Raw genomic sequence first — 26,012 nt, forward strand, 5'->3', positions numbered from 1 at the left:
GTTAAAGCCATAAACGTAAGGAGACAAAACGCAAGTTACTTACTCTTCCAAAGGCATGTTGTCCTCGTGTTGACTGATGGATGGCTCTACCGTGAGTATGACTCTGTGTACCTCTCTCAAATGGCTAAAGTAGACCCCCACGTAGCCGAATGACTTCTCACAGAATTCACAGCAAAGACTCTTCCGAGGTCTACTTTCCGCGTGGTGCAGTTTCATATGTGTGCTCAGGCTGCCCGAGTGAGCATAGGCCTTCCTGCATACAGGACAGACGTAAGGCCGGAGGTTACTGTGACTGTTCATGTGGCTCTGCAAGTGATGCTTGAATTGGAAACACCTGCTGCAGGTAGGACAGCGATGAAGTGAATGACTTCCTACGTAAACCGCTGCTCCACTTTTGCCATCTAGCACAGGAGCACCCAGTGGTTTTCCTGCTATCTGCTGTCCTAACACAAACTCTTGATCTGGATTCTCCGATGTTGACAAGGAAGGAAGTGGTACAAGTTGTGGGAGAGTGGTTTCCATCAACAGAACAGGCTTGGGACGTATGCTTCTATACTTTTTCGATATGTCTAGCATCGTCTCCGGAGAGGCCGAACTTTGGATGCAAAGAAGAGGTTTCTCAGGCGCCCTCCTTCGGAAAAACGACAAGGACCTTCTCTTTCTGGCTTCGAAGGCTAGAACATCCTCTATGGTTTTCCTCTTTCTCCCTCGCTTCTTGCCCGGAGGCTTCTTCAACTGGGTGATGTTGGTGTCTTGGCTGTCAATGGTCTTGGCTTGGCTTTTCGGTCGGTTTTTGGCTCTACTTACAGTCTGCTCTGAGATTGGGGTGTTAGCTAGGCTGGTCGGTGCCAGGAGGGAGTTCTTCACCTTGCCATAGGGAAGAATGGGCAGCTTGCCCTTGGGGGGAGATGGAATGATCTGAACAGCTTTGCTAAAGATAGTAGGAGAAAGCACCGTGATGGCACTGCCAGATGAGACCGGACCTTCTATTGGGGTTTTTAGATTATTGACAGGGGCAACAAGAGTGGTTTTGGAGGCTCCGGAAGGGTAGCAGAGATTGTTGAGTGTACTCTCATCACTCTTTTGTTCCACTTGTTGGTCTGTCTGTGAGCTTGGAATCAAGGGTGCAATGCAGACTTCAGATGATGTAGCGGCTTCAATTAAAACAAGCTGCTCAGATGGTGGGTCTGGACTTTGCTCTGTCCGTGAGGCCGCCAAAACCTTGGCTGGACTTTTGCTGTTGGCTTTTTCTGGAGCGCTTTTGCTCCTCACCGGTTGGTATCTGGGGATAGGCAGTTTAAGGTTCTTCTGGATTGGCTGTTGCTGTTGTGTCTGAGGTAAGGCCACCAATGAGAAGGTCCCCTCTTGTCCGGCCACCTGCATGAGGGCATAGTTCTGGGCAGGGACCAGGATGGATTTGGGACTGACGGCCATGGATGCTTCTGGAAGGGCTGAGGGAGGTTGGCAGGACAGAACTGCAGATGATGGAACCACTGCAGGGGCTTTGGGGGCGATACTGCGAAACTGGAGACCCTTCATCTGGGACTGGGGCCGTGTGTCACCTGTCAAAACAAGGTTAGGCTAGAAAATGTCTTGCAATAAATCAGATGTAATAAAACTAAACAGAACAAAATAAAAAGCTGTCTTACATAGCTCTCTTTGCTATATTTTGATCATGCTCTTTGACTCAAAGTAAATTTTTATATGTGAGACACAGTTCAACCCCCCTTGATACAGGCTTGATGTGTTGCTCTTGTTCATAATGCAGTTAATTCCCTTTTCTTTCTAATGCACACTGACACACATACACACTTGCAGTAAGATTAAACCTTTTTTAGAGAGTGAATGATTCCCAGCAGAGAACCGTTAAACACTCATACTCAAACCTTCCTGCCAATGTGACTATTCCCGCTACCATGTCTATCCACCCAACCTGGCAAATTTCTTCCTTACAAATGTATTATGGACAAAAGGTTGGCGAGATGTTTTATCTCAAGCGTCCTCCAGTGCATTCAAGCTATGTTTGTCACATACAGTATGTACAGTACCAGGCAAAAGTTTGAAGCACTTAATCTTTCTTTACATATTTTCACCTGTTAGAATACGAGTAATTGTAACCGTAGGAATTATGTTGCAAATAATAGAATCTAAAATAAATCAAAACTAATATTTTAGCTAGGGCTGAATAATTTTGACAAATAATCTAATTGTGATTTAATATGGGCTTTTTTAAGCATCTTATCTTCTGTATTTAATAAAGAATATCAATAAATCAGGGTAACCAATATTAATAGGCAGTTATATTGGACAGATTAACCATAAACTATAGGCCACGTTTAAGACGGTATTAGTTGATGCATGAATTGATTGACGTAGTCTTATATAACTACCTCAATCATACTAGTATATTGAATGATTTGTTACATTTCTAGCCATGTAAACATGTAATAATTACCATGACTAAGCAATGACAAATAAGCATAAATATTAAACAAAACTGTGGCTTTACCAAACTCGCTGTAGTAAACATATGATAAACATGTTGATTGCACTTAAACACTGTCTGTAAACTTACTAGACAATCTTTAAATAAATAAGTAAAAATATAAACAGATAATATACTGTATGTATTATCTTATCATTGTCTATTTATTGTCTGTTTATTATTGTGTAAGTGCTGCATGATGTTAGTAGTCTTTCCCCTTTGAGGTAGCATTAATGCACACACAATACATTGCGCAGGATCATCCACACAGAACAGCCTAAATAGTCCCACACAACTGACATGCTGTTGCTCTTTTACACTGAAGTTTCCACATTCCCACATTCTGTCGAGCCTAAGGCCATTGTACAACAGGTCAATGTACAAATGCATTATTTTAAATGCAGACGCGCAGGAAGCGCGCATAAATAGAGACAGGTGCAGTCGCAGCACGCATGTGGTGCCGCGCTCTTCAGCCGCGGCTCATGGTTCAAAAACAGATGCGCGGCAAGCATGAAATAGAGTGACGCGAATGAGACGCTCTCTTCACTCGCAGGCAGTCACCACGAGAGAGCAAGCTTCCGTCCCGAGCACTTTGGGGAAAGGAGAAATCTGCATGCCGTGCATTTTCCATACATTTGAATGCTTTTGATTTGTTACTGGTCAGCTCCGAGGAGGGTCGCATCAAACTGTACATTAGAGGTCTTCACGGAGGACCTGGGACCCGTGACTATATTTGAACTATATATTTTTTTCAATCTTCTTTCTTCTTGAGGTCGCACAATGGGAAGCTAAATACAATTTAGAAAACATCAGAATTAATTGGGTTAAAAGCAGAAACACCATAAAGGCTGTGTTTCAAGCTTTAAACGGGACAGTGAGAACAGTTAAAGGCAAGGCGGGTATGCTATTTTAGGTGCAAGAAATGAGGACTTATTTTTAGCCACAGTAATGTTCATGAAGAAACGCATCACAGACCGATTAGCAGAACGAGAGGTGAGGAGTTCAAAGGTGAGATCTGGTGTTTATGTTAGACGAAAGGTTACGCTCCGGCCACAGAATATCTCCGTGAAGGTCTGTTTTCTGTTGCAAGAACCAGAATGTGTATGTGAAAATGAAATTAGTCTGTGTACTTGTGTTTTTACATCTCACCATGTGTAAAAGTCTATTGGGGCCAGATGTTGGGTAACGTGTCTGGAATTGACCTTATAGACTAGATATGACTTTAAAAAAAATCTTTTGCGACATTTATACTGTTCAACATCAAAACATTGGAAAATCGGATCTTCAAACATAATTTGTTTTTTGTGAAATGATCTATACTCACTCTGCATGTGTGATTTCAGAGGGCTGGATCGATGTTCCTGGGTTTTCATGTCTGCCACACTGAATCACACTGAAGATCCTGAAAGGACAAAAAAAAAAACATTCTCGGCTGTGTAATTAACACAATAGATGCAGTAAATTACAGTGTTTAGAGGTGTCTGCGTTCAGTGATGTCCTTCCCCCTCCTCCCGCTATCTCGATCAAAACCAGAGGACATTCCAGATGTCACAAAGACTCAGATTAGAGTCACGTCAAAGGCGGAAAAACAACAGGAGGGATAGGATGAAGAGGGAGGGGGGAGAGTTAACCAAAGAGGAGGGGAGAATAAAGCAAGCCAGGTGAGATGGAAACAAACCGTGGGATGGGGGAGGGCCATTTGGCCTGTACATGAAGGCCCACGTCTGTGGTGGTGAGATAGCAGCGTTGGAGTGAGTGTGTAAATGTGTGTGACAAGGGGACTATATTTTAGGGAGGGGTTAAGTCCAGTACCCTTTAGGTCTGAACGGAGATGAAAGCGAGGGATCTGGGAGAGATAAGAGAGGTGGACACACACGACGGTTCTGGCTAGAACATCTGTCTCCAGCGGCCATGAGCTCCTACTGCTAGACACACAAACTCATCCGTCATATCTGCAAACTTCTCATTCGCTAAACACGATACAGATTTGTCATACCATGTTTTCGTTTATATAATCAAATCCGTGTTGGCGAATTCTCCCTGTTGTTCTGGGCAAGCCGTGAAGTCGTTAACACGTGTGAAAATAAACAAAATCAGGAAATAATGAAGAGACAATAAACTGCACATGCTAGGAGATTTTAGCCAAGTTTTCTCACAGAATTGAAAACAGAATTGGCCAAAGTCAGCTGATCTGTTTGATGTAAAAACAGAGAAGGTTATTTGCCTAAGTAACCCAAAGGAAGTATAATCTTATCTTGTGTTTAGCTTCTTTTCCACTGTAAACAGTCAATGCGTTCAATTTTTAAAGACGTGGCACGATACAAAACTGTGCTTCTCGTCCGGTGTGCGACCCCCTTGAATGCGACAAACTACATCTGTGGTTACTAAGGCATTTGTCTAAACTTGAGGGGAAATGACTTCATGCATTCAATAAAATGATCTTGGGACCAGTTGGTCCCCAGAAAGTCCTAAAAAAGGACTAAATAAACAACAGCATATTTTGTTTGTTGAAGCCGCTATGTTTTAGACATTTCTGTTTATAGCGTGTTAAAAACTCAAGTTGTAAGTTTGGTGAAAGGGATAGTTCTCCAAAAAAAAAAATTCGGTGTAATCACTTATTCACCTTCATGTCATTCAAACCTGTATATGATTCTTTCTTTTGTAGAACACAAAAGAAGATATTTTGAGAAATGTCTCGGTGATTTTTTCTCTATACAATGGACATCAATGGGGGCCAATATTGTTTGGTCATCAACGTTATTAAAAAGAAAGACATACAGGTTTAAAATAACATGAGGATGATTAAATTATGAAATAGCCCTGAAGTTTCCAATACAGGTCACTGTAAGTAAGAACAGTATCTTTCCCCACCTGTACAGCTTAGATAATCTTACAGTCAGTTGTTGTTTTCATGTGTACAAGTGTGCTTCTACATGTGCTTTCATAAAGGGCCAACTCAGTTGTCTCTCTCAGAATAAATCTATTTTCAAAGAAACCATATCACTGTTTGCAAATCTATTAATTCCTTGTTTAAAGAGATGGGGGGGGGGCAACCCCAAAGAAGAAACAGACAGCATGAACACAACACACAAACACACCTGCTGTATCTTATCTGAACCACAGGAACAAAATATTAACCAACAGATATGAAAACACAAACATGCCTTTACGTCCGAAACCCTAGTATATACTCCTGCAAAAAGACGTCTGAAATACAACAACAGATCTGGAAACGTGTCAGTCAACTAAAGCACTGAAACAAAGGGACCATATGAAATAACATTAACTCTGCATAATACACGCAAAGCGTAGTCTTGAGTAATTAGCTGTCACCTGAGTCGATCAATGTGGGAGGAAAAAAATCTATTCCAATTTCAAAACTACAGGCTTGCCTGTACACGCAGATGTGGACTGATCAATAGGTAAAGCATCCCACATCAGAAAGAAGACAGAATGCAGAACAAAAATATCCTTATTGACTGAACCACTTTTAATACATTGCATAAACATGATAAAAAAAAGTGCACCCTAAATAATAAAATGTAATATTTAGATAAGACATTATGATGCAACAAAGCGGTTGCAAAGCACGGCTGACCATTTCATGTAATATTCCAGAAGAATCACAAGATAACGGTGTGTCATAATTTCTCTTTGCAGTGATTTTTTTTTCTCTAAGACACTGTGGTGAGGAGCCTCATTTCCGCAGAGCCGACCAGACAGGATGCTGTAAATCAAGGTGTTGAACTTTGACCCTCGGAATGCAGTCGCCAAGGGCAACTCGGTGTGTGTCACCTATACTGTGAAGTGCTGGAGAGGAAGTGACTGCGACAGTCAAAAAGACTCTCTCCACACTTGGGTTGATGTTGCGTGAACGTCAGTGCTGGGACGGGGCTAAGCTCAACGATTTTCATTTTAGATGGCTAATTTTAGCTTAATATTCATGCTAGGGTGAAGCGGCAAGAGGGCAGAGGCAGCTGGAAGGTTTTTGGTGGTGAGATGGGTGTACACTGCGATTCTTCCTGTCAAACTATTTTACATTTGTTTCCAGATAAAACCCTTGTGACAACTTGGCTAAAAAACTGCAACATCAATAGTGGTTTATGTAATACTGTACAAATATATATCGTAAGATATTGGTTGTGACTGGCAATGCTGACTGGGTGACATTTACATCGTCCATCAATTTATGCCTTAACACAGTGGTTCTCAACCAGGGGGTCGCAGAGGTACTGCGTGACGGTTCCCCCAAAATCCCTACCTTTGGAACTTGATCGCGAATGCACGGAGGAACGCGACTGCAAATTGACATCGGGCAATGTTCCGTCTGAAGCTGCACACTTGAGTGGCCATCCGGACTCATTGTAGGTCCTGCGCAGTGCAATTTAAGGCTGCGCACAAAATCTTAATATTTCAAAAAAGTAAGAAAATGTCCACTTAGGAACAAGCAGCAATAACCTCTACATAAGAGACAGGTAGATCATATAAGTTAAGTATGTCTAATAATATATATGATGGATTTATAATTATATTTCCCCAAACACAGAGGATGCCTACCTGACGAACCCATTGAAGCCTCGGACCTCCTTTTCCCCTACACATATTCTTGAGTGCTCCTCTGTCACGCTTAAAGTGTAGGAAATGTCTTCTTGGGCAATTCAACTGTTCTGAAATAATGGGATTATAACAGCAAGCCCAACTAAACAAATCTGAGCAAGTCTCGCTCTCTCTCGATGAGTTCAGAGTGCTTGTGAAAGGGAGTGCCGTGTAAATAAAGTGCGTTTTCATATATTTCTGAACTTGGACAGCTGTTTAAAGCTGTTGACAGTTATTAAAGATGTAAAGCCCTATTTTCGACAGGCAAATGACACCACACCGCATCTGTATTATAGACTCAAGTTAAAATCAATGAAACAAGCGTTCTTGTGATCTGGAAGATCAAAGCTTTTGGAAAAAATGCAAAAAACACTACAATTTTGTGATGGTTTTATGCAAAAACCTAATGGTTCACAATGGTATTTTAATGGAAACCATTAATTTCTGTGATGGTTTCTTTTTTTTATCAGCAGGGTTGTCAGATTTAGAATCTGATGTCTCAAGATCAATCTGTAATATAGTTTTTTTTTGGATCTTTATATATAGTTTATATATATATATAAAACAAAATATCTAATATATTATCTTATCTATCTTCAATGTACAGTCTGGGGGGATGCCAGTTCTGTAAATTGGTTGACAGGGAGGCACAACCATGAAAAGGTTGAGAACCACTGGTTAAACATCTTCACTGACACATGAAATCAAAATGATAACGCAAATGTTGAATTCACCTAATAAAAATAATGAATGCAGGTGTGTTTAGTTTCATTAATATAATAATAAAACACTTTTAAAGGGATAGTTCACCCAAATCATTTCAGACCTGTATGAGTTTCTTTCCTCCACAGAACATAAAATAAATATATTATGGTAAACAAACAACCCATTTACTTCTATTGAATAGACACCAAACCAATGAAAGTCAATGGGTAACGGCATTTTTTCGGTTACCAACAGTCTTCAAAACATCTTTTTTTTGTGTTCTGCAGAGGAAAGAAAGTCTTTAAGTTATAAAATGACAAGAGGCTGAATAAATGATGACGGAATTTTCATTTTTGGGTGAGCTATCCTCTCCAACAGAGACACGTCATGCATTACTGCGCTCGTATTAGTTGACAATCACAGCCGCGGTCACACTGCAGGACTGTGACCTGAAAAGTTAACAAGAGACTGAGATTCACTCCAAAGACAATTAATCGGACATAAATGAGCATGTCATTAAATTATAACTAAGGAAAACCTACATTTGAGCCAGAGGCAAATGTGTGGCAAGAAATTGGCATTAAAGTTATGAAGGGATGTACAAGGAAGGTCAAGACATCATAAAGGCATCTGTGTGGGTATGAGAGCCTGTGGCTAGAGTATATGTGTATGAGTCACCTTACAAAACCTTTAAATGACCTTTTACTATTTGGTGTGACATTTGTATTCATTAAATAGGTCAGAACACCGAAGTACAATAAACACTCTCAAAATTTACCTTAAACCAACTGCCATACCTCTCTTTTTCCTTCCCACCGACTCTTTCCCTCACCTCTGCGCTACTCCCCTTTCATCACCATGCCCTCATTTCCAAATTCCCTCTCTGTATTTCTCTTTGCTTCTCACCTCTGGTTCGAAAAAACAGCAACAAAGATAACTGAGATGTAAGAGAAGAAAAGAAAATGAGGAAGATAACTTTTACATCGGCAACGGATCAAGAAAGACCTGTAGAAAGTTCTGATGGAGGGTGTGGTTGAATATCTCATGTGCAACTCTACGTCTTCGACACTGCGTATAACACCAGCCTGTTATAATATGCACATTTTTAATGTTAGAGAATATGAAACTGAGCATCAAAGCTTATGCAGATACTCCTGCCTCAGTACTTGTTCAGGTCGGAGGACCCAAGGGAGTTAACAGTGCGCTTTAATAAAATAAAGAATTAAAAAAAAGATGAACAGTTATCTAGATAGGACACTGTTTGTGTGTGTTAGTGTACGTACATTAGCCTACGTGACTAGTGACTAACGTTGCTTATCCTGGAAATAAAATCTGTAACTTTTTCAACTATATCAAACCTCAGGAGTTATATAAAGTCATCCAACAGCAATGTGAAAGACTGACAGCATGAAAAGACACATGAAAACTGTCATTACATAAAAAATATTTTGGACCTTTTTCTGCTGGAACTTTTTCTAAATACATGTACAAATATTACTGGCGTATTGCTTTGAAGTGAATTTGAACTTGTTTTCTTTGACGTATCTGACGTCTGAAAAAATTACTTTTCATTTAAAATTTGTTTGAAATATTTTTTTAGTTTTTCAGAATGAAACTAAAATGATAATTTTACCTAACACATACATTTAAATAGTAAATTCAGAAAAACTGAACAAAATTAGTTAAAAAACTGAAATTCTTCTGGACCATCATTGTAAGTCTTTCGAAGTGGTCTATGTAAAAATATAACTACTTGTACATTTTGACACCACAGTATGTAATAATTTAAAAATAGTGTTTTTCCATTTCCTGAAACTTAGACATCTGAGGTTTCAGAAGGACAGCGAGCGATGCCGTTATAAAACAAGTAAGTCAAACTGGTTTGGAACGACATCTTCCTTTTTTTGGGTGAACTATTCCTTTAAGCTTTGGCATGCTGTTATACCCTCACCCCTCTGAAATCCCGCAGGAATCACGCACATTGTATTCAACAAAGGCACCAGTTGTAAATCCAGACTTCAGAGCGTATGCCATGCAATGGAGGATCCGTCTCTCATTTCCCCGCGATAGAGACGCTCTCTCTGATATAGCAGCTGTTTCTCTGATGAGTTTGAGAATCTGGGAAACATTGTCTGGCGAGATCAAAGGGAAGCGGGGCTGTAATTACCACGGTAACCAATAGTAAAGCTGTTAAATTGAGCAGGCTCAGCCTTCAGTCTGTTAATGAGAAATTTCTCTCCTTCTCTCATTAGACGAGGCATTTATGAGGCGAGTGAAAAACCGCACACTGGGGTTTTGAGTGTTATTTATTGATTGAGGGCATTTATCATAACTTAACATTAACTAAATAAAAAGTTGCGCCGTTACAACGCAACTAATCAGGTCAGGGCCAAATGCATGCTTTATTCAATACAAACAAATAAATCAATAAAATCCATGAACTTAAAACGTTCTAAAAGGTCCTATCAGTCCGTGTAAACTATTTAACTACATAAAGAATTTTGATTGGGATTGATGCTGTCATAAGCACTGATGTGCATGTTTCAAACATTCCAAAAAATACTCACAGCTTTGAGGTTATGAGTTTTGAACCTTAAATTGAAAAATATTAAAATTTTGAAGGCATATTATGTAATAATATTACTTAATGTAAAAAATAAGCTTTATCTTTATCCTTTGTATTACATGTGGCATCATATTAATGTAATGGCTAAAACTTGAAGAGCTATACCACTATCGTGCCCTTGAGCAAAGCACTTAATACAGTGATGTGCCTGAAGCAGACTGAGGTTAAGTGTACTGTAATGCCCAGATCACACAGACAGTGATTTTATCATTGGAGGTCATTTTGTCGCTGTACTCTTTGTAAACACACTGGTGCTTTAATGTTTTTGATGGGCTGTGGGTCACTTTGGACAAAAGCATCTGCTAAAAGACAACATATCAAACACTTTTGTGATTTTGTGATAAAGTTCATTTTGAGTTTTGTATATGAATTAATATTATTTTATATGTAATACGATCAGGTTACATTTTACAGCATGACTGTACTGAAAGAACGGCAGTGACTATTGCAGCTGTCTATGGTATATCGAGGTCAATGGCAGCAAAGGGAGCTGTCTGATCTCCTGAGATGCTCCAAAGGGATTTATTAAAAGCTTGGTGCCTCACTGACTGTACACAGAAAATGCACAGCTGGATTCAGCACTTAATACTTAAGGCTACATAGTACATACGGTTAACTACAGTATACGTCACCAAAACACACGATTCAATACAAACCATTTCACTATCAACAGCATGAAACAATAGATATATATCGCAACAGCTGTGATGCTGTTATTATAAAAATAAATGATAAGCAGTGTAGATAAGACCATGCTAAAGTAATCAGCAGAATTGCTCCTTATTACGATTTTAAAGTTGGCATAAAACAGAAGAAACTATCGTATTTTCTTCTGTATCGTGACATATATCCAAGTAAAACGGCTTCTGAAATGAGAGAACATATAGGGCGGGACTTGATTTCCCACATCCACAACTGATTGGATCATTGGAAGATGGCCGTTGCAACCAATCGCAGACAGATTTGAATGCGAGTTTGCATTCAATCGTGTAGGATTATTCCCCACCGGACTCACCATCTGCACCCTCCCATGAAGAAAGCTCCACCCTCTCGCCATTCCTCATGACAGGACGTGATGAGAAGTTGTTTAGAGGAGAGATGTGGTCAACGTAATTAAAAAGATTATAATGGCACTTGATTAAAAAAATATATATTACCAAGTGCACATTATAAAAAACACCACAATATTCCATTAACGATAGGATTTTTCAACTTTAATATCAGGCCGTCTTTAAAAGGGCCGGTTATCAAAAACATGGCTTATTGATAATGACTGATCATTTCTTTAGTGGGCCGTAGTGCTGGAATGTTGTAACTGTCGACTCTGTAAATCTGACCTCAATCGTATCAGTTTTAATGAAGATCAAGTGTCACTGAGCCTTGGGAGAAAAACAAGGTAATTTTGTTATACAATGAGACACAAAACCAAGCTGGCAGCCATAAAGGATCCAAGGCAATGCAGATGTGACACTTCACACTGTCTGCTTGGGAACAAAGTGGTATTTACCAGGGCTGCTACAATGAGAAATGGTTTGATCTGCCAAAGTTAGAAAATAATTGCTATAAATGTTTTCGATATTTAGACAGATATTGAGTTTTGATTGTTTATGCACAACAGAGCTGAATATTCTACTTCATTTGCAGAGGTCTGCACATAAAAGAATAGGCACTTGGACGCCTATGCACAATTTCCATTTATTTCTGTGGTGTACAATCGCTTGCAGAGATTGATTTACCACTTCTTGAGTTTTAAAAGAAAACCACTTTGTTAAAAAGTAAACACTAATGATGACTTTTCACCAGACAGTCTCTTCGTGTCTTGCTGTACATTTCTTGGTCAAAATGAGTTTGACAGTCAATAATCAAAATAAGTGGAAGGTGGATGGAACTGGAATGGAGTGATTACAGAATACTTTGAGAGAGGAGCATCACTCATGTATGATGGTTTTAGAAATTACCCAAAGAATCTTCAGTGTCCCTATCCTAAGATGGCCCACAATCCTCTTCTCCTTCCTCAGCCCTCCGCCCACCTGAAACAACAGAACAAGCACAATTAAAGGACCTTTTAACCACACAATGTGTCCAGCACACAGAAGCCTGCGTAAAACTAAATAAATAATACGCTTTTTCCGGTGAATTATTCACATGACATTCCTCATCCTCACTGACTGTAAAATAACAGGAGAAAAGTTAATTCGCCGAGCATCAGAGATGAGATGAGATCCAACACCCTCTTGTTTCAGATCAGATCAGGTCAACACACACAAGTACACAAGCATGCTCCTGCACACCATGGATTGCAATGGAGACGCTGACATACAAAGCTTCCTTTTTGAATCTTATTCTGTAAATTATGAATGATATGAGTGTAACAGCGTGATCGACGATTGCCCTGGAGTCCCATCAAGGTAAAACACAGGGCTTATGGCCCTTGCCTTGTCCGTGTGAAGGGGTCAAACGGAATCAACAGCAAGGACGCTCAGTCAATAACGTTTAGCCTCTAGATACTGTTGACCTCAACATGAGATCCGTATGAAATTGCACTTTACTGTCTGTATGACTATAATCTGCTCTACAGTCAAGGGAGAAATGATCTCTTCATAAGATGTATTACTGAGGTTTGCTTATTGATTATTCATAATGCTTCACAAAGTGGCTCTCTATGTTGCTGAATTATGTATTAGACATTCAAACACACGGTATTAAAATAAAATGAATAAACCTTAGGGTTTTTTTTATTCGGAAAGTTTCAAAACTTGGGTCTTTCTGTGTTTTGATAACAATTACAGTGTAATGAGAATAATGAGAGAATAACATTAGTGTGGCGATGTGTATTCATTAATCATGTTAAATTTGGCCTGAATTGATCATTTATCTAGGTGATAATAATACGGTTTAAAAACAACTTAAACTGAAATCTATATGCCAAATGAGAAGATCAAATATCTGTAGTGCAGGGTTGGCAGTTGCCAAAACTAACGGAGTTCTCAGGGCATTCACAATTCCAAGACATTACATGCAAAACAACTGCATGTGAAGGAAACACTAAACGAATAACTATATATATTGTTTTTAAAGATAATAGGACAAATCCCATCTGACAATGCCAATCTCAATGTCATAATGCTATAGTGTTCTGGATGGTTTCCAGTACGTTGTTATGGAGCTGCTAGATAGTTGCTCACTGGCCAGTTAGGACTTTGGTCCTTTTATGTATTGAATGCCAAGTTTAATACTTAAAGGGATAGCTAACCCCAAAATGTTGGGTATTTACTGACCCTCATGTTATTTCAAATCAAATCAGTATGACCTTGTTTCTTCTGCAGAACACAAAAGAAGATATTTTGAATAATGTTGATAACCAAACCCCATTCCATTATATGGACTCAAAACCTCACAAAACCACATTTCTCAAAATATCTTTATTTCTGTTCCACAGAAGACTCATATTCAAGTTTTGAATGAAATGGGGTGAACTATCCCTTTAACCATAAGTATGAGCAACAGTAATTGGTATGCTCTCCATTGCAGGCATTACTAAACGTTACGTCCATTCTCACACGCAAACGGCCAATCGTTCACATGTACAGAGCCGCACAAGGCCAAGCCGCCTACAAATGCAAACAATTACGCTTCTGATTAAAGCTTTCCACTTCAAACACTGCATAGTGTTTACCTGATAGAGCAGTCGATAAAACACCAGCAGACAGCCAAGTGTGTGTGTATTTGCGTTTGACCTCGAAAAAGGTTTTTAGTGAACACATGATTATCTCATGCATGCACGCTGTCCACACAAATGCCATATAATGAGTCCTGCGCTGTGTTTGTAATTACACATAGCTTGAATAGTGTGATGTCTTATGACTGCATACTACATTAGTGCCCAGTGTGACTCCGACCTCCCTGGCAACATAAAGACACAGGCTGTTTTGTCCGATCCTCGTGTGTGAATGACAGGACTCTTGTGTCAATACTGATGATGTCAGCAGTCATTATTGCAAATGTTGCTTGGTTTAACTGAAATACAAATTGTGCATGAATCTGGCATCTATTATGCCAACGCTCGTTTTTGGCGAAGTTTTACAAGTGGACGAAAAGAATCATTCAGAGTGAAATTCTACTGCACATTAAGTATGAACCCTACAAAACATTTTTTTACGCAATAGTAACGTTGATGTCACAATAAACCTTCGTGTTTTTGTAGTTCGGGGGCTTTCAGCACATCGCTGAATAACCCGGCAGCAGGTGTCCTTGTTGTCATTTAAAAACACTAGTTTAGCAACAGAAACAAACAGATTTAACAGGGTATGGTTAGAATTGGGCACAGCTGTACCCAGGCCTAAATTAGACCGGAGCGACAGCATGTCAAAAAGAGGAGAGGCGAAATTATAGGCTTCAGCCTGAGACTCTGGTATTAAACCTCAACCAGCGAGCATCAATGATGTCATGATTACCAGTCACGTGACCCAAGGGAAGAGGCCCTGTGCCAATGATTTCTAGTAAAAAGCCTGTTAAAAAGCCTGCATCCCACAAGCACATAGACATGAAAACAAAATAATGAAAGGGGGGCATAAAATACCAGGTGTGTATTTGATTTAAAAACACTCTTATATGCCAAATAAAACTGCAGAAACATTAATGTTCAAAACATGGCTCTGTTTATTCTAGCAGTGCAACATATCTGCTCCTGGTTCAGCCAACGTTGTAAGTTTGGAGCAGCTACACTTTGCAGTTTGTCTGAAGATGGTGGTCACGGTTTGGTTGGTTAACAGTTGTGTAGTTATGTAGATAGATGTCATAGCCGCACTATTAGGTAAGCATTCTTTATTGATGGCCACTAAAAAGTACCCATTTTATAAAAAACTATAGGGGTGGGAGGAAGACTTAAAATATATTTTGTCCTTCGTTCTTAATCTAGCTTTGTATATTTCATTTATTAAAGAATTGATTACTTGAGAATGTGAGTAACTCTTTGGAACTCTATCGTTAGCGATACAAAGTTTAGGCTACATGAATGCACGGGTACCAGAACCTGGTGACGAGCCCAGCGGCTAAATTCTTACAGTTGTCCACATTGTATAGCTAGATAAACTCCGATGTTATCAATACTGAGACAGAATTTCTCTCCCTCCGAGGCTGCGTGTGAGACGGAGCAACTCATACTCTGCAGCCATGCCCTGTAAAAAGACGAAACTTCTGGCTAAAACGTGCACGTTATCTTTCCTGCTTAAATGTGTCTTGTGGGTCGGACTCTGTTTATACTTTGTATTAAGTTGTTTTGGTCGATCTCTCTATCAAATGGACGAAAGAAGTGCAAACAATCTACAAATGAATGCGACCGGGAGATTTGACAGGCTCTGACAGCCGGGAGACACGATGAACACTGTACTCGTGTGTTAAAATTCTAAAATGGAGAAAAAACATTCTGCTTGCTGAATGATTTTTCATCATTCAACCAAACTTTTAAGTTTTTAGCCAAAGTTTAAACCGTGACTTTTATGCATTATATCTGTGGGCGGTCTTTTGTGGCTGTTTAAACACATTCGATCACAAGAGCATCTACTTTCCTGTCAAGCTTTCTACTGTCCTATAAAATACAAAAAGACTAAAAGCTAACTATTACTAAAAACGCAGTTATGAGCAGCAGGCTGTGAAATATGAGTGTTTTTTTTTTTTTCACTTTTGACTAATAGATGTGTCTATCAATAAACATAAACAAAAAGGTGCTTAAAACACTTACTCAAGCTCTCTGAGTCTGAATCAAGTGCACAGATTTGAAGAGACATGTCTTCGAAAAAAAAAAATATTTAAGCAATATTCTGTATCACTTCTTATCACTTAATTAGATTTTATGAGATGAATGTGGGAAAAAGATAATCGGCCAAAACAATAGGCCTCATATATCGGCCATTGGCTGGCCTGATTTCTAAAAATAGGCCAGAGAAAAACCCATATCGGTGGACCTCTAAATACAGCATAAGAGTTGAAGCCAAAAAACAACACAAGTCTGGCTCTGAGCACAAACGTGATGCAACGACACCTTAAATATGCTAATTAGATTCTGAATCGAATCGCGACCCTAAAAATCTATTTTGAATCCAACCGTGAGGGACCAAACGATTCCCACCCCTAAAAAACGATATACTTATTTTATAAAATTTTAAGAAAAAAATTAGTCACAACAATTGCAAAAAAATTGCACTGATATATGGGCCAATAATCGGTATATCCTGTCAATCAAAAGAGGACAGGAAAATGCAAGGAATTTGTGCTCTGTATATAGAAAATGTTAAGAAACATCAACTATACAATGAAACTAAATGTGACACTGGATCACAAAACCAGTCTTACGCACGGAACATTCTTTGTAAAAACCAAAAATACATTGTATGGGTCAAAATTATCGATTTGTCTTTTATGGCAAAAATTATTAGGAAATAAAGTAAAGATCATATTGCATGATGGTATTTTGAAAATGTCCTACCCTAAATTACATAAAAACGTTATTTTTGTGAGTGGATGGCCTGCTACAGTGCCTGTGATTATAAACTTCAAAAGGGATTTTTTTCAATATTTAGATTTTCTTAAACCCTCAGATTCCAGATACTTAAAGGGCTGTATCTTTGCCAGATATTGTCCTTTCCAACAACCAATTATTCAGCTTTCTGGTGATGTAAAAATCTCAATTTAGAAAAATGGCCCCATAAGACTTTTTGTTGTCCATAGTAACTGGGTCTGTAAATCTCAATTTGTGTTCCATGATAAATGTGACCCTGGACAACAAAACCAACAGCCAACAAAACATTGTATGGGTCAGAATTAGAAATGTTTCTTTCATCACGATATTAAGTAAAGATTGTGTAAACAAAAATGGTCGGAAATACAACTACAAACTTCGCTCACTGCTGCCTGCTCTTTGGGAATTACCCACTCAAGTTTGGTATCTATTTAAAGCTAAGAATTTCAACTTTCGGGTTCATCTACTCTCCACAATGTCAATATTGCAGTAAGCCAAGAAACCTGTTTCTTCGTATAAACAACCTACTAGAGCACCTCTAAAGGACAACTTTAAAGGAGATTTTCCTAATATTTTTATATAAATTCCATATTTTCAAATAGTTGTCTCTCAGCCAAATATTATCATATCATAACAGACCATACATCAATTGAAAGTTTATTTATTCAGCTTTTGGATAATGTATAAATCTCAATTTTACACTTCCAGGGTCCAGGGTCACAAATGTCAATTGTCAAAATGTCAAACTTATCAGGGCAAGAATATACATTTGGTTTATTAAAATATTTTTTTGTGTGAAAAAGCTACATCAAAGGGTAAAAATTGACTAGAGCACTCAAAGTAAACATAACATCTCACTGAATACTGATTCAAGTACTGATTCAGGATCAGGTTCTTGATGCCAACTACAACTACTCAAAAAAGCTCAGCTGTTAGTGGACCCAGAGGGCAAAGCAAGTCCGTTATCAGGAGTTGACGCTATCCATTTAGCTCATTCACATCAATAAAGATACTGTATACATCCTTGTTTCTCAAACAATGTGTCTGCTAGTAGGTCTTTGTAGAGTCACAGGAGATTCATGTCTTGACAAAAGGCCTTCGCTCTGTCCATTTGCTCCGTGACTGCAAACAGCAGACAGCTTTCATTTCCTCGCTTTTGTGTGTGCGTATATGTGTTTGAAAGAGAGGATCTACAGCACTGCAGAGGTACATGTGAATAATAGATTTAAGCCTGAGGGTTCCCTTTAGCGAACTCTGCCTGTTTAAGTCTGAGCAGCCTACGGAGACGTCTATTACAACCCTGTCTGTCTGTCTCTCTCAGTTGTTCTCAAACATGTGCTCTTCCGTACCATATAATAGGTTAAAAAGAAAGCATTTGCCTTTTTAGTGCAAGATAAGCTTTGATAGAATACAAAACCCATGGTCAAATACCTATTTGAAAAAAAATCCCATGGAAAAATGCTAAAATAAAATATGATTGAACCATCTTGGTAATGTTTTTGCACCTACAGAGATGTATAGGAAGTGCCAGGGCATGGCAAAATGGACCTATATGAGCAGAAAGAGTCAAGAGTGATTAGCCAATCAACAAAGACCAAGACGACGGCGGCTGAAACTGACACCCAAAAGCATATTGCTTACCCACTGTATACTGAGCCATGATGGGAAAATATGGCACAGGTAGACTAGAAAAACAGGAAAAAAATAGAAGAACAGGAGAAAAGGGAGGAGAGATCCTTTCAAATTGATCCCATAGAGACCCTCAAGGTTTTATTTGGATTAAGCCCTCCAACAAATCACAGGATGTGAGGTAAAGGGGGGAGAATGGAGATAATATGTCCTCTGGCTCGCATGGAAAACCCCACTGCCGATGGAACGCTGTGCCAATGATGGAAACTAGGTTACAACTTCATCAATGTTGAAAATGATCCAAACCTTTGAAAAGTTTTCAAGAGAATATAATGGCTTACAGTGTCATGCAGAAACTCCTCCGCAAAGTCCGGATAATTAATATTTAAGAGGCTTCCTTTTCTAAACGCATCTGATTAAAACAAGTGCTGTGTGTACATGAAACAACTCGCTGCCATAAAAATATGGTAAATGAAGATGTATAATTACATTTGCTGTCCAACTCCCATATTTTTTCCCATCCAAATGATTCCCACACATATGTTCTGGGTAGTCTTGCGGAAATATACGTTATTTAAAAAAAAAACTCTTGTCAAGTTTTGAAGATTATTCTAGACCAAATCTGCCCACTTAAACAAAAGGGGGTCGCCTGACTAAAATATGACACGACCAACCACAATAACATTTTAGTACTGGAACACAGTGGCAACCACATTAGGAAATGTATCTTTTGCATTTTATTTATGGTTTTGGTTTTAACCAGCCATGACGGCGATACGTGGCAAGCTGCAGTGGTTTCTTTTTCCATGTTGTGCAGTTTCTGTCGCAGTGTTCACACCAGCATCATGTCATTAAAAACCTGCGGCCTCCAACCCTAAATGACTTAATTAAATTAAGCAAATTTCAAAGACCCAGCTTTCAAAGAGAACTTCACCATATGGGCTATATATAGCTGGGTCATTCACACAAAGCCAATGAAACATCATGGCAGTAAAGATAAATAACATTATTATATGTTTAATAAAACATATAATTAGGTAACAGAACAATGATCATAATATACATAATTGTGTTCTCTACCTAGCACAAAGCATAATTTTAACATAGTATTTTTTAATGTTATGTATTTTATAATATTTAATCTATTTATAGCTTTTTCCGCTGAAATTCTCATTACCGTAACATGTCCCAATTTGTTTAAGTGCATTTGAGTGCAATGAAAACATTCATTCTCATTATCGATACAGGTAGTGTTCTGCATAAAAAAAGTGTTACATGTAGAATTTTCTATTAAAATATACTTCATTAATGTCTTATTATATAATATAAAAACTTGCTTAGGCATCATGGTCTAACTTTTTCTTGCAAAACATGCTATGGGATTGACCGTTTTAAATGGTTATGTTAATGACAATATGTAAGGCTTTGTTTGCAAAAATCATGTCTTGACACAAAGAATCATGATTCTACCAACATCATGATTCTAAACAATGCACTTTGCAAAAAACAAAAAAATACAAGTTAGGGCTGCTCGATTATGACAAAAATGAGTAACTGTGAATTTAACTGTAATTAATAATAAATATAAAGAAATAGCACTGCTGAACCACTGTAAAGGAAAGGGTGCGCGGTGGATTTATAGTACAAGACAAAAGAGCATCCTTGCCAAATGGAATGCAGCAAAATAATCATTTGACCTGGATAATTTTGTTTTTGTAATTGATGAAGGCCAAAATTGACGATTATGATTCATTTTCGATTAATTGCACAGCCCTTATACAAGTAAATGCAAGAAAAATCCTTATCAACTTGTCAACTCAATAAATTAACTAGTTGGTTGTTGGAAAACAGGTTGACCCTCAAGACCCATCTCTACATCAGACAGTCAGAGAGCAATCTGTCTGATACCGAGACTACATTCACATCATTCATAAGCTCAAGTCACAGTTTTGGCACAAGACAAACCTTCCAGCTCAGATGTATGTTTGCAAAAACACATGCACCTGAGGAGAGGCCGACTAAATGTCAAAGATGGAGAGAATGTGAGGGGAATAAAATAAGTGCTGCTGTCCCTTGTGTGCTATAATTCCACTAAAGTTCCTGCTGCTGGGGCGCTGCCTCCTATTAGAAAACTAACCCCCTGATGGTGGGCCTTTTTCAGAATAAACCTCTATGTGTTTGTCTTACAAATTCGCCTTTTGGGCAAAACCCGTCCAGACTCATAAGATGCTCTGAAACTACATCATTCCGTTGTGTTTGTGTAGTTCCCGAACACGGGGTAGTTTCCACAGCATGACGTGGCTTTCGGTGCCCCTCTGAGTCTGGCACTTAAACGATGCAGTTAAGCTTTCTTCACCACTGCAATGATGGATGGCCGACACTCGACATGAATAACTAAACAGTCTCATAAATTAGTCAATCACTACTAATATCATTAGATCCACTCCCACCGTCTGCCAACAACACACCTACTTATCCAGCTGGCTTAGCTGCAGATGTTTGCCTCGTGCTAAAAACCTTCAGTAATAAACAAAATGTAATGTCATATTTCACGCGTTACAGTCAGATTATCCACTTTAGGGTTTCACTTATTAAAATCAAACATATGGAAAATGGTGCAGTGCGATGGATCATCACCTGTGAGCGAAAGCCACAGGTGACCTCGCTGTGAGCATGAGTGTCACATGCTAAGCGTAGTGAATTGATTGCCCTCCGAACAGCCACATCATTACAGTTAATTCTCAGCACACATGAAGGGGCAGAGGGGTGAAATGGAACACCAATACAGACTAAATTGAATTATTTTTGGGGTGAACAAAGAGTGAGGGATAACCATGAGAAAAGGGTACTCAAGGAAAATATCTCTTTCTAAAAATTTATGGGGAATGATATGACCAAAACCTTTAAGGTAGCATTGCTTTTCACTTTATTACACGGCTCGTTGGAATGCTTGATTCTGATCGGCCAGTCACGTCATTTGCAGGTTCGTTATTCCCAGATAACAACCTCTCAAAACTAATAACACATGGTAACCCGGATGCAGACAGAACACATTTTGCCAGGTTTTTTGTCAAATTGAATATAAATATGTCTTTTAATAACTTATTTGACATTATATGTACAAATGATTTAACCAAATTGCCTGTCCGTGACATTTATACGTCGTTTCTTACCTTAAAGGGATACTCCACCCAAAAATGAAAATTCTGTCATGACTTACTCACCCTCTAGTTGTTCCAAACATGTGTACATTTCTTTGTCCGGTTCAACACAAAGAGAGATATTTTGGAATTAGGTTATCAAGCAACATAGGAACAATTTAAATGGTTGTCAAAAGTGCCCCAGAACTGTTCGTTTTCCTACGTTCCTAAAAATATCTTATTTTGTTACAGAACCAAAAAAATTGTCTTAAATTCAAACCCGTTTCTAATCTTGAGAACCTTTTTGCACAATAGATAAGATAATAAGTAAACGCTGGTCCAAAAGCACTTCTGGTTTCAGTTTTTATTTGCTTTAAAAAATGTTCTCTCACATATATAAATCTTAAAGATATTTGTTTAACATTTCAAATTCCTGGTGGAACATTCTTGTTAACTCGGTCCGCTCAAACACGTCTCTCACAATCTTCAAAAAACTACTTAAGACCCATCTCTCCTTTGAATACTTGACAGACCAATGAAAAAAAACTAACCCTCTCTCTTTCTCTCAACAGGTAGTGGTCTAGCTTTTGTTGGATATGGTAACTTTGTATTAACACCTATTGTATTATTGCTCCTGTATGACATATCGCTTTTTGCTCCCTGAACTCTTTGTAAGTCACTTTTGACTAATTGTAAATTGGTTTGAATTATTCTGTTGGTTGGACTTTGATAAAACGTTTATGTAGACAAACAGGAAGTTCTTCAGGGCCAGTGTTAAACCAGCGTTGTTTACGTCATCCAAAGTACTCTATAAACAACTTTTTGTGCAACAGATGGTTCTTTAGGGAACAATACATCCAAAAATGGGTCATCTATAGACCACTTCAGAACACGAAAACAATGCTGGTGTTTAAGCAGCTATGTTTTTTTGAGTATGTGTGACAACCAAGTCAAAAACAAAGGTATGAAACCATTAAAACGAATATTATCAACAAATGAATAACTTAATTTGATAAGTTTATCATTTAAATTCAGACCGGATAAGCAAGTCGTTTTAAACTTGTTTGTATTCGCACCACAGTAAACACATCAGGAGAAACAGACAGCTAAATGCTATAACATCCTCTATAAAAGGTGGGACACAGCATTTTAAGTGACGCTGACTCATGACTTCTGCTTTCGTTCATGTTTCCTTGTTTTGTTACTGCGAGGTCCTTTAAACACATTCAGGAAGTTGCAGTAAAGGCCTTCACATTGTGTATAAAAGCTTCAAGTGCAAAATATTCCTTTTCATGTTCAAAGTTGCGTTAAATACAGGTCTTTATTTGCTTTAATTTACGATTATGTTAGTACTTTTCTTAATTAGGGATACATGAACGATTCATTCCTTTTCATCTTTAATTAAGCTCCATGTATTTAAATAAAGCTTGCGCAATACAGGAGAAAATTGTGCGGTATGTACAGTCCTGCTTTGGAAAGTTAAGAAACATCCTGTAGCTAAGATTGCTTTCTGAAGTGGTAAAACGCTGATGTTAAGGTAAATAAGAATCACACATTTATTTGCACCTCTATATTACATAAAACCCGAATTCTCCAGTTGCTTGATCTCCCAGGCATATGCTCTCCGTCAGTTATCACTTAATAGACAGGAAGCCCTCAACCTCAATCCAGAATCTAAGCCTGAATGAAAGAGGAAGAGACGAGACGCAGTGTCATCACGCTAAAGCAGCAGAGGGCTCTCACTCGCTATCAGCTGCTCCGCTCTACGGCTTTATTTAGCCGTGGGAGTTGAGAGGATATCCGGTGGGTGGCGGCCACTTCCTATGTGAGACCGCAGGTTAAGCTTTGGTCACAGGTCTGTGTAGTTCTGCTCGGAAGCAGGTAGCATACGCTGAACCTGACAATGCTTGGCAGGCAGAGAGCTTTCATCTGATTGCCCAAAGATCAAGAGAGTCTTTCTGAAGAGTCTGAACGCTGTGTGTTTGACAAATCTACACAAAATGTATCTTTCTGTTTAAGATGAACAGTTAAAAGAAGAGAACGTATCCAAAAAGATTAACCCATTCACAGAAATTTGATGATTGAAATCACAGCGGATTTAAAAATGTCACTCGGTTAGAGACAAAAATCGCTTACACTCTCTAGTCTAGACAAGCATAGCGTCACAAACACCGAAATAGTCCAAGTTCAACTGTTCTACACTTCACCTGTTCAGCCAGACACTTGTAAACATAATAAAGTTCTTAGTTTGTTTCTGTGTGGACGGTTGTTCTGGTATTTGGCTCCTGCACAGTTGGGGGCAGCAGCGACTCGACTCCCTTCAACATTTAAGAGGTTTCAGAGGCTGAGAATGATTACTGCTCACAGGGCAATTAGTCAGTACACCCCCGGCCTATATTTAGACCGTCTCAGCAGGTCCATCACTGGGTCAGGTCCAAAAAAACATTGGTCTGTTTGTTCCGCTATGTCCCCGGTTTCCATTTACAAAGACTAGCGCTTTTTAGGCGAAGCGGGGGTGATCGCACATCCAAAGTTCTCCCTCTCGCTCCATCTGTCAGGTGCTCTGAGGGAGAGTTGGAGGAGAAAAGCGTGGGAAAACACAGCAAACAGCGAACGGGACAAAGAGATGAAAATCAGGATTATAAAACACAGTTGCCTCCAACTATGACTTTACAGAGTTTCTTTTACTGGAAGTGTGCATTTTATAACATGCTGATAAGCCTATTTTGTAACCAATGGCAATTCTACTTTTGGGGAACGGTAAAAATAGGGCCAGGGAATTACGTAAGAAGCTGATTATATATTCAGGATGTACGAAATACAATTCGGAAGTCTTGTTAACACGAGAGCCATAAAGGATGTTCAACACCTCAACAGGATACAGAGACGATCATGTGACCATGTTAACTCAACCATCTTTTATCACTCGGCTTGATCATGGGCCACCTCTGCTCTGTCAGAGCCTTTCATGTGTTGTCATGGTAACAGGAGTGACAGCTCTAAAATCCGATAAGCGGCCCTCCTCTTCTTATACATTTTTGAGAATATATTAGAAAGACATGAAGATGGTCGGTCCTTTAATAGTGGCTCAAGGTATCTGAGAAGACTTAACATCGCTTAGCCGAACGCACCCATCACAACAGCTTGGCCGTGTTCAATGCCAAATAACTGGTGTAGATTTCTCTCACAACTGCGTTTTCCCATGCCTGCGATCAAGCACGGGTAAAAAAAGAACCCACGTTTCACCACCGTTGTCAGGAGGCAAAACGGGGAGAGATTTTTACCCTTAGAAAACAGGAGGTTCGCCCACACTCTCACCTGGGATCTCTCTTGGCCAGTGTAAGGAAGCCGGGAGGTTATGGGAGCCTGGGAATGTTTAGTATGAAGAAAGTGATCCGAAAGGAGCCGGAGCGGTGGGAATTAGACAGGAAACATGGAAAGTAACCCTTTCCTGCCTTAAGAAGCTGAACGAGAGAAAAAACGGCAAGAAAAACAAGGAATTAAGGATTTGACTTATTTCCATGCTAATGCAAAGTTGGAGACCTGTCAGCATTAGTAAAAGCAACAGCCAGGAAAGAATAAACGCTGGTTTTATGAACAGTATGGAAACACGTGCTGTGGTCCTAAAGACACGTCCTGAGATCAATCGTGTCAGTGTAAGATTTTATTTTTGTTACATGCATTTCCTGCAGGAAGACGTCACAGATTACAAAACCAGTTGATTATAAGTTTACAGAAACAGTTTAAAGGGATAGTTCATCCACAAATTAAAATTATGTTATTATCTACTCTTGACTTTCTTCAGCAGAACATAAAATAACATATTTTGAAGAAGGTTGGTATCTGAACAAGGAGGAATTGACTTGCATTGGTTTGTGTCCGTCCAACAGAAGTAAATGGGTACCGGTGTTGTTTACCAACATTATAAAAGAATATCTTCTTCTGTGTTCTGCAGAAGTAAGAAGGTGATACACATTTGAAACGACAAGAGAGTGAGTAAATGGTGACCGAATTGTCGTTTTTGGGTGAATTATCCCTTAAAATGTTGGTTGGTTGCGCAGTCTGTGTTGGCCTGCCCATCGGTAATCAAAGCATATTATCAACAAACTGCACCTGAATGACATACTGGAGGTTCACCAATGTTTCTGTAAGAGTTATTTAGAGGAAAAAAGCTAGTGGGACAGAACGGTCACTGGGGAGATAAAGATAAGCTAAGCACTGCAGTATGTTCTTATTGATTTTTATAACTATTTCTAATCAATTCATGTCTGCCCAGAGCTTTTCTTTTTTCCACTTGGCGGCCAGAGGACATTT

The 26,012-nt window shown here is 38.9% G+C and overlaps 1 protein-coding gene across 2 annotated transcripts in view; it reads right to left on the bottom strand.

Annotated features, from left to right (window-relative positions):
- Positions 1-26,012, bottom strand: part of znf438 (zinc finger protein 438) — a 46,475-nt gene that overhangs the window by 2,350 nt on the left and 18,113 nt on the right. The window contains exons 2-4 of one of the 2 annotated variants that reach the window (XM_079476778.1): positions 12,371-12,442; positions 3,810-3,887; positions 44-1,562 (exon numbers count right to left, since the gene is read on the bottom strand). In XM_079476778.1, coding sequence (XP_079332904.1) covers positions 44-1,562; positions 3,810-3,858 — 1,568 coding nt within the window. In that variant the 5' untranslated portion in view covers positions 3,859-3,887; positions 12,371-12,442. The remainder of the gene's footprint in view (positions 1-43; positions 1,563-3,809; positions 3,888-12,370; positions 12,443-26,012) is intronic. The other variant, XM_079476779.1, reaches the window with a different exon arrangement.

The sequence above is a fragment of the Barbatula barbatula genome, assembly GCF_947034865.1.
Source record: "Barbatula barbatula genome assembly, chromosome: 16".
Lineage (NCBI taxonomy): Eukaryota > Metazoa > Chordata > Actinopteri > Cypriniformes > Nemacheilidae > Barbatula > Barbatula barbatula.